Raw genomic sequence first — 17286 nt, forward strand, 5'->3', positions numbered from 1 at the left:
GGCTCAGGGCTGCAGTGATACCCCTCTCAAAAAAAAAGGAGTGAGGATCAGAAGATATTCAGTTTAGAACGGCTAGGACAGGGATGGCGAACTCCAGGCCTCGAGTGCCGCAGTGGCTGCAGGTTTTCATTCTTACCATCTTCATAATTAGAGACCAGTTTTTGCTGCTGATTACTTCTTTTAATTAACTTGACCCATAGTTGTTTCTTTTTCTTTAATTAGCAGCCAAACAATAATGAGACACAAAATAAGAAACCATATGACCAGCTCCCCTGTGCCCATTACACAATATCTGAAATTAAAGAGAGGTGATGGTCTTGGTAAGGTTGATCTCTCAGGTCACCAAAACATTTTGACGGTGCTCTTAGAAAGAATAGAAAAACAACAACTTTCGAAATGTGTGCTGTGGCAGAATGAGAGCAGCAACAAACCATGGAATTAAATAACGGGTTTAATTAACAGCAAGAATTGGCTTCTCATTAAGAAAGTGATTGGAGTGAAATTGGTTGGAGTTTGAAGCCCCAGTTTAGCTGGTCATCTGTTAGCTCGTTTCACATCTCATTTCTGCTTGGCTGTCATTTAATGAAGAAAGGAATCAATTCAGAGGGCTGAACTCTTCTAACAGGGCTATTAACTCTTTTAGGGCGGATGTCGACTTTTGTCGACAGGACGGGTTGAAGGCGAATGTCGACAAAAGTCAACATCCAGGGATAAAGGGCGACAATCAGCTGTTAATGGCGACAAATCTCACTGTCACGTCACAGGCATTCCCTCTGTGCTTGGAGGAATGCTAGACTCGTTGACTCGGCAAATAAACATTGCGTGTGCGTGAGTTGCGAAATGTAAACAAAGGCAAGATGGCACCGACATGTGAAAAGGCAGCGAAGCAAGTGCAGAAAAGAAAACACTTGGCAGACGTTGTTTTGCACATTACCGCGGAGTCGGACTCTTGATTTTTCAGAATCGGACTTTATTGGCAGTGATCAGGAGATCGAGCAAGAGAGTTAGAAGCAGGCATCAGCTGATCAGACACCAGCCGATGCCGCGCGAGCGGATCTGCTGCCAGTTGAGTGCCTTCGCGCAGCCGATGCATCTACGGCAAGGTTCGCATGGGATAAATACACATACATTGATCCGTTGAGAGCTGATCTGGCTACCGGAGTTTACAAGACGGCATGGCTTGCTTTTGGACACGACAGATCACCAGCTGCTGTACTTCAGGCTGCTCTCTCCTGATGCTGCTTTTCAGCTACTGTCAGACGAGACAAACGGGTAGGCAAAGATTTTTTTTGAATCGCGGGCTGCGTTTGCATCGCATTCTCGTTTTTCAAAGTGGAAACCCACAACGAAAGACGAGATGAAGCGCGCTGTGGCATTACAAATAGAGATGGGACAGAACTGGTGATATAACTTCAGGGAGCATTGGTCCAAACGTGTTTTGTCCCCTGGTGGCTTAGGTACGTGCTGCTGCAAAGTTTTATTCACTTCTGTAATAAACAGAAGCAAATCCCATGGGGTGAGCCAGGCTATAATGCCATACATAAAGTTCATAAAGTTTCAGAAGATGAAAAGAGGTGACAATACGGTTTTCATGCAGGCAGAAAACTTGGTGGCAGTGGCATGGCACGATGGCAAATGGGTGACTTGTCTCTCTACAGTACACACTAACAATATGTTAGAAAATGCAGCAACAGACAATTGAAAAATAGGCATCAAAACAACACATATTGTAAGGAGTGCAATGTGGCAATGACTGAAATTGGCTGCTTTGAGCGAGATCAGACTTTGCTGTGTAAAATGTATGTGATATGTATGTGAAATCATAGAGAATTCAGGCTCATACAACATGCAAGACAGTAACATTTGTCAAAAGTAAATATTTTTTGTTGATTTGATATGTTAAACAATGGCTTTGTGTTCTTTTTTAAAAAATGTTAGTTTTTGGAAAAATATTCAGCCCTGGGAGAAAAGAAACAAAAAAAAAATTAGCCCTAAAAGAGTTAAAGTGATGGGGGGAAAAAATTAATTAGTAGTGAAAACTGGTCACCGATTAGGAAAAGGGTTAGAATGAAAACCTGTAGCCACTGCGGCACTTCAGGCCTGGAGTTCGCCACCCCTGGGCTAGGATTAATTCTGCTGTTTGCAAATGGCTTGATTTTACACAAAAATCACAGTTCAAGCAGTATAACATCTAAAGACAAAACAAAAGGCAATCCAGGTGTGTACAAAGCCTGCAAAGTATCTTCATGCCTCCCCAGAAAAACGGGTTCCTGCTAAGCTTGCTGTTCCATTGCATACTGTATGAGCGAACAAGCAGCAATGAGAAAGAATTAAGGCTTCGGTGACTTACCATATTGCAAAACACCCTTTTGCATACTTAACTCGCAATTTAAAAAGACTTCTGGTCAGATAACTACACTAACCAGTAATTCACATCACACTAGAACTGAGCTGTCTGCACAGTGTACACCCTCATCAGTCCATTTCACAGGAATAAAAATGGCAGTCTTCATAGTTTTCTTGTGTGTGAATTATTCAATGTTTGTTGTGCAAGGTAAACTGCATTACCGGACATTTTATTTTCATTGGTTTAGCAGGTGAATTGAGATTTCTAATTACTACATTGGACATTCAACGTTTAGTGCATTTGCTTTTAAATAACATTTATACATATGTTGCCCTGGTAATCATTGAATCTGTTAAGATTATTTAAGGTCAATTATAAAACCATATTACTTTGTGAGCAAAAATTAGTAATGTAAAAATTAAATATAAATTAAAAACGGTTTGATTTTATAATTCCATATATTATTAGGAAGATGTTACTGCACTGTTAATTCAGAAAAAGTGAATCTAAAGCCATAGTTTGCCTTTGCTGAAACAGCTCAGCATCCAATGAAATATCACCATAGTACCAAGAACGTCAAGTGTCCTTTACAGGTGCTGGCTGTGTAAAGTACCTATGTACACCATAGAGAAATGTTAAAAACACTGGTTGCAAAATAAGAGTTACCCAGTAAAGGCAGTACTCATGCTGGTGAACATTATAAAATAAACAACCCCATGAATCACACATACATTCACAGACAAGAAGAAGCACCTTTTAATGCCAATACATATTTCAGAATCATTTCAAATGATGTAAATCATAAAAAAATACATTTATAATACACCAATCAGCTACAACATTAAAACGATTGACAGCGAAGTGAATAACATTGATCACCTCATTGCAATGGCACCTGCCCAGAGATGGGATATATTGCGCAGCAAGTGAACAGTCAATTTTTGAAGGGGATGTGCTGGAAGCAGGAAAATGAATCAAGAGCTTTGTCTTTCCTTATAGGAGAACAGTATGACAGAGAGAGCCATGTTTATTGACTGGCAGAGACTGCTCCCAGCAAGGCAGGCAATATGTACAAAAGAAGCATAAAATAAGTAGGAGAGACATAAAACAAAAATGTTGAGTGGTTTCTTTGAGGAACAGCTATTCGTTGTATTGTTTCATGTAAAGAAAAAAGTTACGATAATAATATGAGATATTAGCTAATGAGAGACAATACACCAGATTTTGGACTCTGTATAACAAACATGTATATACATGTCTATATGATGCTTATCTTCACTCCTTAATATGTTTTGAAAATGAATTGAGAAATATTGAATTATGGCATTTTGTTTTAAAATAATCACACTATAAATTTAAGTCCATTTCAAACAGCCCTAGTTTCTGCTTAGTTTCATGAAGGTTCCTAAGGTTTCAATAACAAATGTTGGTCAGTGAAATATCCCATTTTTGATACAAAAGAAGAAAAAGAAACACAAAAGTAATGTGCCGTTTGTAATGTATTACATTTTATAATAAGTAACTTTATAACGTCGTCAAATTTCTTGGTACCTACCCACGAAACAAACAAAAAAAAAAACGCAAAATCATCTCTGAAGTAACTTGAAACTGACAAAAGTAACTGGCCCCCATCATTATGCATTCTGTATTTATCAAAAAAAAAAAAAAAAAAAAATCAGACTTTGCTTTAGTTTTGAGTCAACAGAACATTTCAAATAACAACACAAATGAAAATAGAATGGACAAAAATGATGGAACCCTTACCTAATATTGCTCGACGTTTAGAGGCAATCACTGCAAACAAGCAATTCCTGCAGCTCTCAATGAGACTTCTGAACCTGTCAACCAGTAGTTTGGCCCAGCTCCAGCTGTGTCAGGGAGGCTTCTCCAGACCATAAATATCAGTTCTTTCCATAGATGTTCGATGGGATTCAAATCAAGGTTAAAAAAAAAAAGCCACTTCAGAATAGTCCAATGTTTTGTTCTTAACCATTCTTGGGTGCTATGAGATACGCGTTTTGGGTCACTACCCTGTTGGAGGATCCATGACCAGTGACCAAGACAGAACTTTCTGACACTGGATATTACGCTTCACTCCAGAATGTCTTGATAGATTAAAAAGTGTTTACAGTCGCAGCAAAGCAGCTGCAAAACATAACCAGGCCACCTCCATGTTTCACAGTAGGTATGGTGTTTTCTTTGAAAGCTTCATCTTTTTTTGCATCTGGATGTAGAACTGATGTAAACAAACAAACCATTGAGCCCACTGTCATTCAAAAAGCAACGAATGGTGCACTAATGGACCTTGACCATGGAGTTCAGCTTGTTTCTCTTTGGTAGACAAAATGCCAAGGACCACTTCTATTCTCACTTTTACTACTGCCCATTCTGGGGTCAGTTTTCCTCTTGCAGCAGCAGCATCCAGGGAGATTGGCTACAATCCCATGGACCATAAACTTCTCAATAATATTTGCAACTGTTGTCACAGGAACATCAAGCTACTTGGAGATGGTCTTATAGCCTTTGCCTTTAACATACTTGTGTAAAAAATTTTTTCTGATCTCCTCAGTAACTCTCTCCTTTGCTTTCTCTGGTCCATGTTCAGTGAGGGACACATGATGATACCAAACAGCAAAGTAACTACTTTTCTCCATTTAAACAGGATGAATGACTGCACAACTGGAGATGTGTGTGATACTAATTAAAGAAGACTGCTAGTTTGAAAAATCAACCTAATTCAATTATTTACTATCTTTTCTAGGGGAACCAACAAATGTGTGCCGACCATTTTAGAATATCTTTGTTAAATAAGCAATACTTTATCTCCTTTCATACTTCTTTTGCTCTACTCAATGACACATCAAAGGCACACAGATATATATATATATATTATATATATACACACATACACAGTAATCCCTCCTCCATCGCGGGGGTTGCGTTCCAGAGCCACCCGCAAAAGGTGAAAATCCGCGAAGTAGAAACCATATGTTTATATGGTTATTTTTATATTGTCATGCTTGGGTCACAGATTTGCACAGAAACACAGGAGGTTGTAGAGAGACAGGAACGTTATTCAAACACTGCAAACAAACATTTGTCTCTTTTTCAAAAGTTTAAACTGTGCTCCATGACAAGACAGAGATGACAGTTCAGTCTCACAATTAAAAGAATGCAAACATATCTTCCTCTTCAAAGGAGTGCGCGTCAGGAGCAGAGACTGTCAGAAAGAGAGAGGAAAGCAAACAAATCAATAGGGCTGTTTGGCTTTTAAGTATGCAAAGCACCGGGCACAAAGCTGTTGAAGGCGGCAGCTCACACCCCCTCCGTCAGGAGCAGAGAAAGAGAGAGAGAGACAGAGAAAAACAAACAAGCAAAAATCAATACGTGCCCTTCGAGCTTTTAAGTATGCGAAGCACCGTGCAGCATGTTGCTTCACGAACCAGCTGCACAGAAGGTAGCAACGTGAAGATAATCTTTCAGCATTTTTAGACTAGCGTCTCTATCGTCTAGGTGTGCGAACAGCCCCCCTGCTCAATCCCCCTACGTCAGGATCAGAGAAAGTCAGCGCAAGAGAGAGAGAAAAGTAAGTTGGGTAGCTTCTCAGCCATCTGCCAATAGCGTCCCTTGTATGAAATCAACTGGGCAAACCAACTGAGGAAGCATGTACCAGAAATTAAAAGACCCATTGTCCGCAGAAATCCGCGAACCAGCAAAAAATCAGCGATATATATTTAAATATGCTTACATATAAAATCCGCGATAGAGTGAAGCCGCGAAAGGCGAAGGCGCGATATAGCGAGGGATTACTGTATATATATAGCCAAATCCGCGCGCTTCACAGCGGCGAAGTACTGCTTTTAAATTTTTATTAAGAAGAAAAGAAAACCTTTTTAAATTGAGGGAAAATATACCAATAACAATTTGTTAATGATCTGTTTTTTTGTGAAGCTGCCTTTACACAGCCTCTCCGCTGTTTTATAAACGAACGCCATATAAGGCCGTCCTTTCTCCTTGCTTAGCGGTTCTGTATTGTTTTATTGTTCATTTATTACGATTGTTATAGTTATTGTGTAGCTATTTGAGAGTCACTTTTCTGTTCAGGTACCCATTTCCTTTATGTAATCCGCGGATTCTCCGCTATTTTTTGTTCATTTATTACGATTATAGTTATTTATTGATTCCCTTCTTTAGCTGACTGCCTGCTCATATAAGGCGCTCTGCTGTTTTTTTGTGAAGCAGCCTTTACACAGATTCTCTGCTGTTTTATAAACGAACGCCCTATAAGGTCATCCTTTTTCCTTGCTTCGCCAAGGAAGCAGCCTTTTTATTTAATCCACGGGTTCTCCGCCGTTTTATTGTTCGTTTATTATGATTGTTATAGTTCTCTTTTTATACCACGTTGTCAGTTCAGCACTCCGGTTGTAATATGACCAAGCCGTGCAAGCTTACTGTTGAGAATGCAACGTATAGTTGTACAGGAGAAAAGCAATCTTGCCTCAAATCAAAGGCAACCTTTTGTAGGTCTATGAACTTAATTTAAACTTTAGGTGTACACGGTGCTTTGTTTCCGAAGTACCTGCACTCATGAAAATGTCTGTATGCGTCAGTCGCTTCATATTCTTTTCCTACATTATCAATTGTGTAATGTGTTTTTTGAACAGGTTTGATTCATCAAAGTGATCACTCGTGCTGCGTTTAGTCAGTTCACGTGAGCCGCTCTCTTGTGTGATGTTGCGATGTCCACGGCTTTATTTAGTGTTAGCTAAGACCCGGCACTTAAAAGTTTCTCGCTAAAGCAATTTTAACTCCGTTACAAAGTGATCCAAAGTCTCGTTTATACCTTGTGTCTTCTCATTAAACTTGTATGTCGCGAATATGGTATTGCAAACGGCAGCGTTTCTATAAACTTAATATAAACTTACGGTTTACACCGTGCTTTGTTTACGCACTAGCTGCACTTATGAATATGCTTGTATGCGTCACTCGCTCGCTTCTTATTGTTTCACTGCCTTCTCAATTGTGTAATGAATGTTTTCTTCAGCGCTCTTTGGGGCTCTTCCTTGTTTTCTACGTACTGCATTCACAGTCAGTTCACGTGATTACGTGGGAGGCGTGATGACGCGATACGCAACTCCGCCTCCCACAGCCATCGAGCTGCAGTCTATTACAGTATATGGACAAAAAAGAGGTTCCAGTTATGACAGTTACGCATAGAATTTCGAAATGAAACCTGCCTAACTTTTGTAAGTAAGCTGTAAGGAATGAGCCTGCCAAATTTCAGCCTTCCACCTACACGGGAAGTTGGACAATTAGTGATGAGTGAGTGAGTGAGTCAGTGAGGGCTTTGCCTTTTATTAGTATAGATGTCCTTTTAACGGTAGCTAGCAACAGGCAGTGCAGCTCAGTAAAGCCATTCCACATAGCCATAAGAGTGAGGAAGACTGTACCAAGTTCAATATGCTATTTCTTTAGTATCAGTTTTGTTCTGCACCAGTCATACTTCTTCCCCCATTTTGAACCTCTCACCCTAACAAACTGTTCTTTTCTTGTTTAACTGCATTATCTGATTCACGGGTTTTCTTTTTCTTTACTTGCAAAGATGTTGTAATAATACTTTGTAATACCTTGAGTGTGATTGCAGATTCAAGACAGTATTCCATACAAATCTAATGTTATGCATGCGTGTTCAGGGTCACCTTCCTACTTCGTGGGACAAGATGGGGTACTGTTACTAACTTCCTCTTCCATTATTCTTCTTTCCATTCACAGTTCAGAGGGGCAAAGTGAAGAAAATGCATGCCATCACTTCTGCCCCGTTTTAGTGGCTATGAGAGAAGTCCTATAAAATTCCGGCCAACCGACTGAGACCTGAAAAAACCACAGCAGAAGCCTTTTTTTTTATTTATTTATTTTTTTTTAAAAACATTCCCTTACCTTTTTTTGTTATCTGTTAAAAAGGGTCACTGCAAAAGGTGCTGAAATCCTCTAAGCCCTTGTTCCCCTCTTCATTTACACTACACTTATTATACAAAAGATTTTTGTGATCAGAAAGGGGATGGATCACAGTAGGAATTCCCATAAAAGTATGAAAGTTTAACAAGGATTTTTTCTATAAGTACATACGGTTTCAAAGTCTTTACACCCTGTTCTGAAGCAAGTTAAATGTTCTGCTGCCTCACTAAACCCTGAAATATTCTTTACAATTTTCTGTCTACTGTAACTTAAAATGTTACAGGCCCCTTTCATGAAAATCCCAAATGAGCATTATATGTTGAGTGAACACTTTCGGGGTGTTATCTCATGAAGCAGACAAAGTAACAAGTCTGTTTTTATATATAAGTAGTATCCATATATATGTATTTCAGATTTAAAAATTGATTTGTTACTACAATCCCTTTGTTCTTTTTTACATAAAAAATGCAGTTCTCAAAATGAACTTTGATCTTCAAAAAACAAGCTAAACCAACACTCTAAATAAGTGGTTCCCACCTTTTTTGCCTCTGGACACATTTTTATCTGTTTTTGGTCAGTAATGACCATGAGCAACATTTTCCACTGTAATCACAGTGTACATTTAGAAAATATGATACTCTCTGTGTTAGTTGGCTGCACAGTGTGGTACACAATTGATATCCCCCTTGGAGTTTTGAACGCATAGGTATACGTCAGCTACATCAAGGAGCAAAGACTTGGTGGCCCAGCAGTTGAGAAAAACTGCTCGAAATAATTTTTTCATTGTCCATCATAAAGAAACGTGCCTATTTTTCAAGTGAAAATGTTTAAACAGTAGACAAAAAATACTTGAGTTCTGGAAGGTAGGTGTTATTCATATGCCAAGTTTCATCAGAGTCCAAAATGGTTATGCAAAATCTTTTGAAAATGCCTTTTGTTAACTTTTGTTGCCAAAAAAAAGAGGCACCTGGTGGAGAGTGGGCGTTCCATAGCCTTCCGACAAAGCCATCACTTCTGACAACCACAATTCTGAACTAAACACACGCATTTAATACTGTTTACAATCACATGGTTGTACTTTAAAGAGGACCCCTGTCCCTTGTGCCAGTCACCCCACTGCTTTTAGCTTTCCGAAGTTAATATTATATATGATCATGTCTTTGGACTTTGAAGAGGCTGATGAGGAAATATGCAATGTTAATCTAAACTGAATTTGGTTTGTCTCTACATAATTTTTCTTCTAATTCATAAAGATTTTTTGAAAGGCAATATTAAAAAGTCTAGTTAGGTCAGCTTCTTTTTGTTTAATAGGGAACCAAAAGTATTGGGATGAATAGCTGTTTCAATATTCTATTTTTTATTGTTAAACTTGTTTAATTTTTTTGCTGTTTAGTTTATACAGAAAACATTTTCTAAGAGGCTGGATCTTTTAATGATATTTGTAATACAGTATATGTTTATTTCTTTGATTTTTTTTTATTTTTCACAATAAAGGTATTTTGAATATAAAATTAATTAGATCAAAGGACTCACAATTGTTATTCTTACTAATTTGCTCAGGAAAGCATTTAATTTACTTTGGCAATCTTATCCTTCTTTCAGTTTACCTCTCTGTCGAGGTGTTCAGGATGATTTTCATTTGTATCACAAATTATATTGGTTTTCTTGCAGTATTTGTATTTTATTGTAGTTTATTGGTTATTCTAATACAAAGATTTGTGTTTCCTGTATTTAGCGTTTTATGCAGATATTATTTTGTATCCAATGTTGTGTACTTGAGGTTTTTCTACTTTTTCCCTGTTGTTTGTTTCAAGAAGCTGTGAAGCACTTTGAGAAGAGAAGTAATAATAAATGTATGATTTTAGCTGATTAAAATGGTCCTAATGAAAAACAATTTACAGCAAAATTACCCACTGCTGGCCTATAAAACTGAAGGCACAGAAGCACCTAAACTGGATACACCCAGAAAATTATATGCAGATTGATTATACTATGATATATAGTTAAAAATTATTATGGTTACAGTATAGCATGATATAAATTTTTTGTTGTATTGCCCACTCTTAGTTCCTATCATATTCCCAGTGCTGCTGGAATGGCCTCCAGCTCAGGCCGATTTAACAATAGACAAGTCAAGTCAACTTTATTTATAAAGCACTTTACATACAACAGCCGTCAAAAAATTTAAAAAAATTAATGGAGGATCAACCTGCGAATAAACTTAAATTAAAAGTAATGAGGATGGCAACATTGGTAATACAGAATGGCTTATGCACTTAGCACTGCTAACTTATGTGCTCTGTGAACTTAGCTTGACTCCAATCTCTGGCTCATAAAATCTGTCTGTTTAAGTGTTCAATTTTTTTGCAAGTAATCCAGATCCAATTAAGAGTGTACACAGATAACCACACTGAAGGTGCATGTGCAAAATTAATAAACACAAATTCAACATACAGATTCAAACTAAGCACCATGAACACCAAAAGTAGTTCAGCTACTGTGTTACTTAACCCTGGCTTAAGCACTGGATGTCTGCAAATTTGTCAGCTCAAAAACACAAGGAGGAAAAACACCACAAGAAATCTCATAGGTGTTGGTTTGAAGGCATATGCCAGATGTGGATGGCTTGGATTCAAAACAGTGATTTCAGAATTCACGAATGGCAAGAGAGACTTTAGATTTTCTGTTACAATACTTATCTGCAACGCCCTCGGAAAAATACATGGTTGAGGCATGTATAAATTGTCACTCCAAATTTCTATTATGTCCGCCACCTCACTTTCTTTACATTGGCAGCTGTTCGGTACTGACATGCATCTTGATTTCCATCTCAGAGATATGACTAGGGTCGCATAAACATTGAAATAAGAGTACAGATGTTGATAATTTTGGTTAAGTCATTCACATTCAATTCATATCTATGTCTGTATCGGATTCAGTACCACATTCGAAAAGTGACAAAACCCAATCTGAAAAGTTCAGAGTTCATGTATTTTTGTTGTTCACACAAATCCCTAAAAAGTGTGCAGCTATATTACATATAAGTAAAAAAATAAATAAAATGGAATTGAGCTGCAGTTCAACCACAGCCATTGTGTTATTGTAGTGAGTAGAGCAAAACCAAACAAGACAGACCAAAAGGAGCAAGTAATTGATCAAATGTGAGGACCTGTGACAGTTTGGAAATGACAAAACTCAATCTTACAAATCAACCCCACGGTGGTTGTGGTTGTTTCTTGCGAAGCCTGACTATTTTTCCCCCCGTTTGGTGAGCTGTCCAATGTGATATGGAAAACCCGTAAGTGACACTTTACCTTGAGCCCATTGTAGCTTATTCAAATGTTCTGCCAAGCTCAACAGTTTCACATAAAAGCGGTACGAAATCTATTCGGGCACCTCCTAAAAAAATGTCCACAATATGTAATGTACACTGCGCTCTTTGCACAAATCCTAGTTTGTACAATGTCCGGAACAGGTTTTTCCGCCTTCGAAAGCGAATGCGCCCCCGTAAATAGTGGAGGGAGGCACATGTATTTTACACAAGACATATCTGTATTTACTACAACGCGAAATACAGACGAAAATTGTGAAAATATGGTAGTGGGTGTAGAGTTCGTGCGGTACGCATAAATGCGAAATCCAGTCAGACTGCGCTTGCGTACCACTACTCTATCACCATTAACCCCTCAATTCCCCTCGGCGTTCTTCGTCTCACCTGTGGAAGAAGTGGAGTCACTTTTCTCGTTTTCCATTGTATGTCGAATCTCCTCCAGAGAAACTATAGGCAATTGACGTTCTTCTTTTCTCGCCTTTTCTCCTTTCTAAATTCAATCTTTTATTCCTTTCTCGTTTCTTTTCCCACAGAGCTGAGTGTAGCGACGGGTCCTCCCGGATAGCTTTTCCAGTGGCATCCTACAACTCGTGAAGCACTCATTGCACTTTTTTCACGTACTATTTCTGACGAATCTTGCGCTATAAATTGTAGCCAAATAAAACAACGATACAACAATTGGAGAGGTACGACACGGCGGCTAAGTCCGAGGTTTTATCGAAGAAAAACACGGCAGCAATTCGACGGCATGAACACCGCTGCTTTACTTGCCAATGAAGAACACACTAGCGCATGCGTAGGATTGTCGAGTGAGTGTCTTTGGTTACCCACAGGAAGTGCTCCCCGCGAAGAGAAACAGAAAGTCCAAGTTCGCCATTTCGAAAGCACTAGCCTTACTTTATGAGCAATGTGGGAGGAGGGAAGTCAGTGAAGACTTCCTGGTGACGCGAACAGGAAGTGAAAAAAGGTTACAGTTTTCTGAGTTGCCAGTTAGTGGAAACAAACATGCTCGCATTTTACCTTCATCTTTCTTCTTGCGTCCTACTTTGTCACAGTTAGTGCTGAATGAATATGATTTCAAAAATAGTCTTAGTTTTTACTAAAAAAATTCTTTGCTTTTACTTTACTGCATATGTAAAGCTCCAGTTTTTATATCTCGTGTCTGGTTTTATTTTTTGTGCAACCTGATAGTGCTAGTAATTATAATGCACATTGTTCAACTTTATCAATTCAATTCAATGATAAAACTGTTATATTTTTTGTGAATGTTGCTTGGACTTGACTAATCCAGTTCAGGGTAATTTTGACCAAAAACAAATATCTGCATTTCATGAAAGCTTTAAAGGTACAGTTAAAATATAAATAAATGCCTTCTTCTCTGCAAATGCATTGGACATAATCAGATCTCAGAGGGAAATGCAACATAGTTTGTAAGCACAAATAAGAACTGGCATTAGATTTTTTTAAGCCAAGCAGACGTTATAGCTGGGGAAGATTTTTACTACACTTTCTCTGCACATTTACAAAAGTTTTAATTTTCCATTTTCCCATCTTAGTCATGGTTGTTGTGGCTGAGGATATAGTGTGGTGGCTTAGTGAGATTACCGTTACAGAGCAGATAAAAGCACCAAATTTTGCTTGGCTAATCATTAGGGTGTATGAAAGAATTTTAGCCTAGGAGCCCAAATAAATTGCTTGAAAAAAACACAAAACTGCAGATATATCGATATCAATGAAAATTGTTTTGCGAAAATGATCGTAGGTGCACTAAATGAACCAGACTTTTGACACTTTAAAGTCTTGGACAGAATCACCAAGTCATTCACAAATACTTGAATGAACCACAAAACTACTGATTTACCAATAGAAATTAAAATTGTTGTCGAAATGACCCAAAAATTACCGTCTATGCACTATAAAAACCAGACGTAGATACTCAAAACTCAAAACGTAAGTCTCTGACAGAGTCACCACGTCAATCACAAATTATTACATCACTATGAAATAGTTTTCAGACTAATTCTATTTGTTGCACATACATTTACACAGTGGTGAGCAGTCCAGGTTTGCATTACTGCATTTGCATCTGGTGCAATCACCTTTACAGGAACATTTGGTCAGCAGACTTTTCGTAGAACAAAGGAAGCATGGCACATATTGCTGGGGGGTCTTCCACCATTGGCTGTATAGAGGAATGGTAGGCTGCCCATGCAATGGCATCACCACTGGTCAATTCTTCCTTATCTAAAAGTGACAATGCATTCTGAATCCAGTTGTGTTCCTGCGCTTTGCCAGCATCCAAACAACTGTCCAGTTTGCTTATCTTGCACTCTGGAACAGCAACAGAAGTGTTCTTCAAGTCAATTGCAGGCACTATGGCATAGCTATCAGGAAGAAATTTGCTCTTGTTTCTTGTCCCTTGAACAGTACTGGGCAATCTTTCTGTGCCAGGTTGCATCTTAGTTGGCAACTGGAACAAACTGATTCCAGTCCCATGGAATTAACTAGTTTCTGTAGTCGAACTTGGGTTGTTGTCTAAATTGTCAATAGCACCAATTGTAAAAAGCCCTTGCCTGAGACAACCAGGAGCCACCACACCATCTGCTGAATACTGCTTACACACTGAAGTGGCAATATAGTCTTCAATTTGGAGAACTCACTCATAAGAAGTGCTGATGCCTATCTCATATAACTGCTGGATTAGTGTCTTGCTTCTGGTTAATGCATGCAGGTTGATGCCAATGTAGACAGGAAGAGGCGGCTCACGTTCCAAAGTATGTCTTGTCTTCATGCCAGTAGTAGACGTTCGCTTCTTTATATTGAATACAATACTCTGGCCAATGGTGAGACATGCTTGTGAGTCTCGCTTATCCTGATCCTTTAGGTTCGGACCATTCAATATCGTTGACATAAAATACTTCACACTAAACGGCAATGATGTCTCTTGACATTCTGCTGTGAAGCTACCAGCGAAGGTGAAACCATTGTGACGGAAGATGTCATGTCTGATTATTTTAGCAGCCTTTGCCAAAATGACAGCATCTTCATCAAAATCACATTGCTTCATGGCCTCCTTCAACATTTTTCTCATTCCCTCCTTAAAAACAATAATTGTATTTCTACCGTCAAACCCATCTTGTGCATCTGGGAAGCACTCTAGCAACTGCTCCTTCAACCTTGTCTTGTTCACTAGTTTTTGTATGCCCAGATCTTCAAGACGAGTCACGTAGAGAGAATGAATTTCAGACAACTTGAAAAATAATATACCAGATTCCACTGATTTTTCAATGTAGGTTGTTAGTTCTACAAAAGCTCTAGACTCGTTCATTTTTTGATCTGTGTTTTCACATTTCCTTGTAAGGCTGCGATACCGGTTTCTCAACCCAACTAAGCATGGTAAGTGGTATTTAGCCTCCATTGCCATTAAATTTCCTCCAACTATCCTAATCTGAAGCTTGGTGTCATTGAGTTCATTAATCATGGTCCGGATATTCTTGTCAGCATCAAATGTCGACACTTCATGCAGAACACCTTCCTTTTCGTCTTTCTCACAGGAGACTCACTTAACAAGTAAGGACCAGTTTCAATTACAAAGAGATTGAATCAACCACATTTTTTACTCCAGCTATACAAGGAAAACTAGTGGTGTGGGAATCTTAATAAAATCAATCTAATTTGTGGCATCAGATGTAATATCTGATCTTGAAGGGCACTATGTCATGGTGACTGGTCATTTATTCAAATATAAAATTTAGATAAAAATTTCTGCACCGAATGTGGATGATAGAGATATTATTCAAAATATATTTGCATGAATTCTCAATATGAGCACTCATAAAATTATAATGGCTGGAGACTTTGCGTTTTAAATCCAGACCTGGACAGATCATCAACTACAGAGGCAATAACATCTAATACTTCAAAGACAATCACCCAGTTTGTAATGGAGTATAACTTATCAGACCCATGGAGATTCGTTATCCTCACAAGTACATCAAAGTTACTCAAGATTTGATTATTTCTTGATCAATAATAATTTATTGTCCAGTATCAAATCCTGTAAGTACAATACTATTATTACCTCTGATCAGCCCCTCTGATCTTGGAACTTCAATCACTATGTCCTACACTCTCATTTTGTAGATGGCTTCAAAACCTCCTGTCGGAAGCAGATGTGAATTTTACAGAATTCACATTCAAACAAATTGATTATTTTTTAGATACAAATTCATCCCCAGCTATTTCTGCAGGAATACTCTACAGGTGTTTTTAAGAGGTCAGAATATTTCATATCTTTCTCAAGAAAATAAATTGGAGACCAAGAAGGTGCCAGAGTTAATCAGTGAAATTTGCAGAATAGATCAAGAGTACACCAGATCTCCAAATGAGGCACTTTACAGGAAAAGACAGGCTCTACAATTAAAATTTTACCTCTTCACAAAAAAATAAATTTAACTCATCTTTAAATCATTACATCATTATTATGAACACATAAATAAGGCTATTACAATTTTAGCTCAACAAAGGCAAAAGCAGGAAATTTGCAATGCAATAACAGAAATTAGCAACGCAGATGGACATAAAATCATTGACCATAAAAATATAACCCACGCATTTACGGACTCAGTTATAAGAAGACAAGATACAAGCTGCAGAGTTTTTTGATGCAATACAAATACCACAGCTCGATGCGCTTAGTGTAGAGGCACTTGACAAAAATCTGACTCTATCAGAACTACTGGATGTTATAAACTCACTCTAAAGTAGGAAAGCAGCTGGCCTTGATGGCTGCACAGTGGAATTTTAAAAAGAAATATCATCTAAATTAGCTCTACTATTATTATCAACATTTACAGGAGCAAAAGACAACAAAACTCTTCCTCTTAATACAATGTGCATCATACAGACCAAATTAATTTCTGAATAATGATGTTAAGATACACCCAAGGTTTTAGCTAGTAGGATTGAGAAAGTGCTTCCATCTGTAATATCACAAGACCAAACTGGATTATTATTAAAGGCAGACACTTTTTACACTCTGTATAAACAACATGACCTCAAATTACTTCAGACTAGAACATGGTACTTGACAATGCTACCCTCTGCCTTTTGCAATCACCATTGAATCTTTGGCTGTTCACTTTCAAAATGCATTAGTGATTAAGGAGATTACCAGAGAAGGACTTGAACAGAAAATGTCACTATACACAGATGATATTGTACTGTGAGACAATATATAACATCTTTACCAGTGGTCCTTAATGCATTAGCAGAATTTCAAAAATATCTGAACTCAACATAAATTTGAATAAAAACATGTTTTTTCCAGTTAACTCTCTAGCACAACATATTAGACTAGGCATCTATCCATTCATTTTATCAGAAATAGTTGAAATATCTAGGGATAAACATCGCAAATAAATATAAAGATTTTTTTCAACAAAATTTGCTATCAGTGTGGAAAATATCAAACAAGATGTGAAGAGATAGTCTAACCTCCATCTTACATTAGCAGAGAGAATCAGTGCTGTCTAGATTAACATCCTTCCCAAGATGCTTTTTTATTTCAGAGCATCCCTATATACATTAACAAATAATTCTTTAAGAAATTAGACTCAATTATAACCTCATTTACCTGGAATTTGAGACATCC

General features: G+C 37.9%; 1 protein-coding gene across 1 annotated transcript in view; it reads right to left on the minus strand.

Annotated features, from left to right (window-relative positions):
- tasor2 (transcription activation suppressor family member 2) overlaps positions 1-12534 on the minus strand; it is a 149118-nt gene extending 136584 nt beyond the window's left edge. Inside the window, exon 1 of the mRNA XM_051930910.1 lies at positions 12018-12534. Coding sequence (XP_051786870.1) covers positions 12018-12054 — 37 coding nt within the window. The 5' untranslated portion in view covers positions 12055-12534. The remainder of the gene's footprint in view (positions 1-12017) is intronic.
- Positions 12535-17286: the final 4752 nt, after the last annotated feature.

Source organism: Erpetoichthys calabaricus, chromosome 1 (genome assembly GCF_900747795.2).
Source record: "Erpetoichthys calabaricus chromosome 1, fErpCal1.3, whole genome shotgun sequence".
Lineage (NCBI taxonomy): Eukaryota > Metazoa > Chordata > Cladistia > Polypteriformes > Polypteridae > Erpetoichthys > Erpetoichthys calabaricus.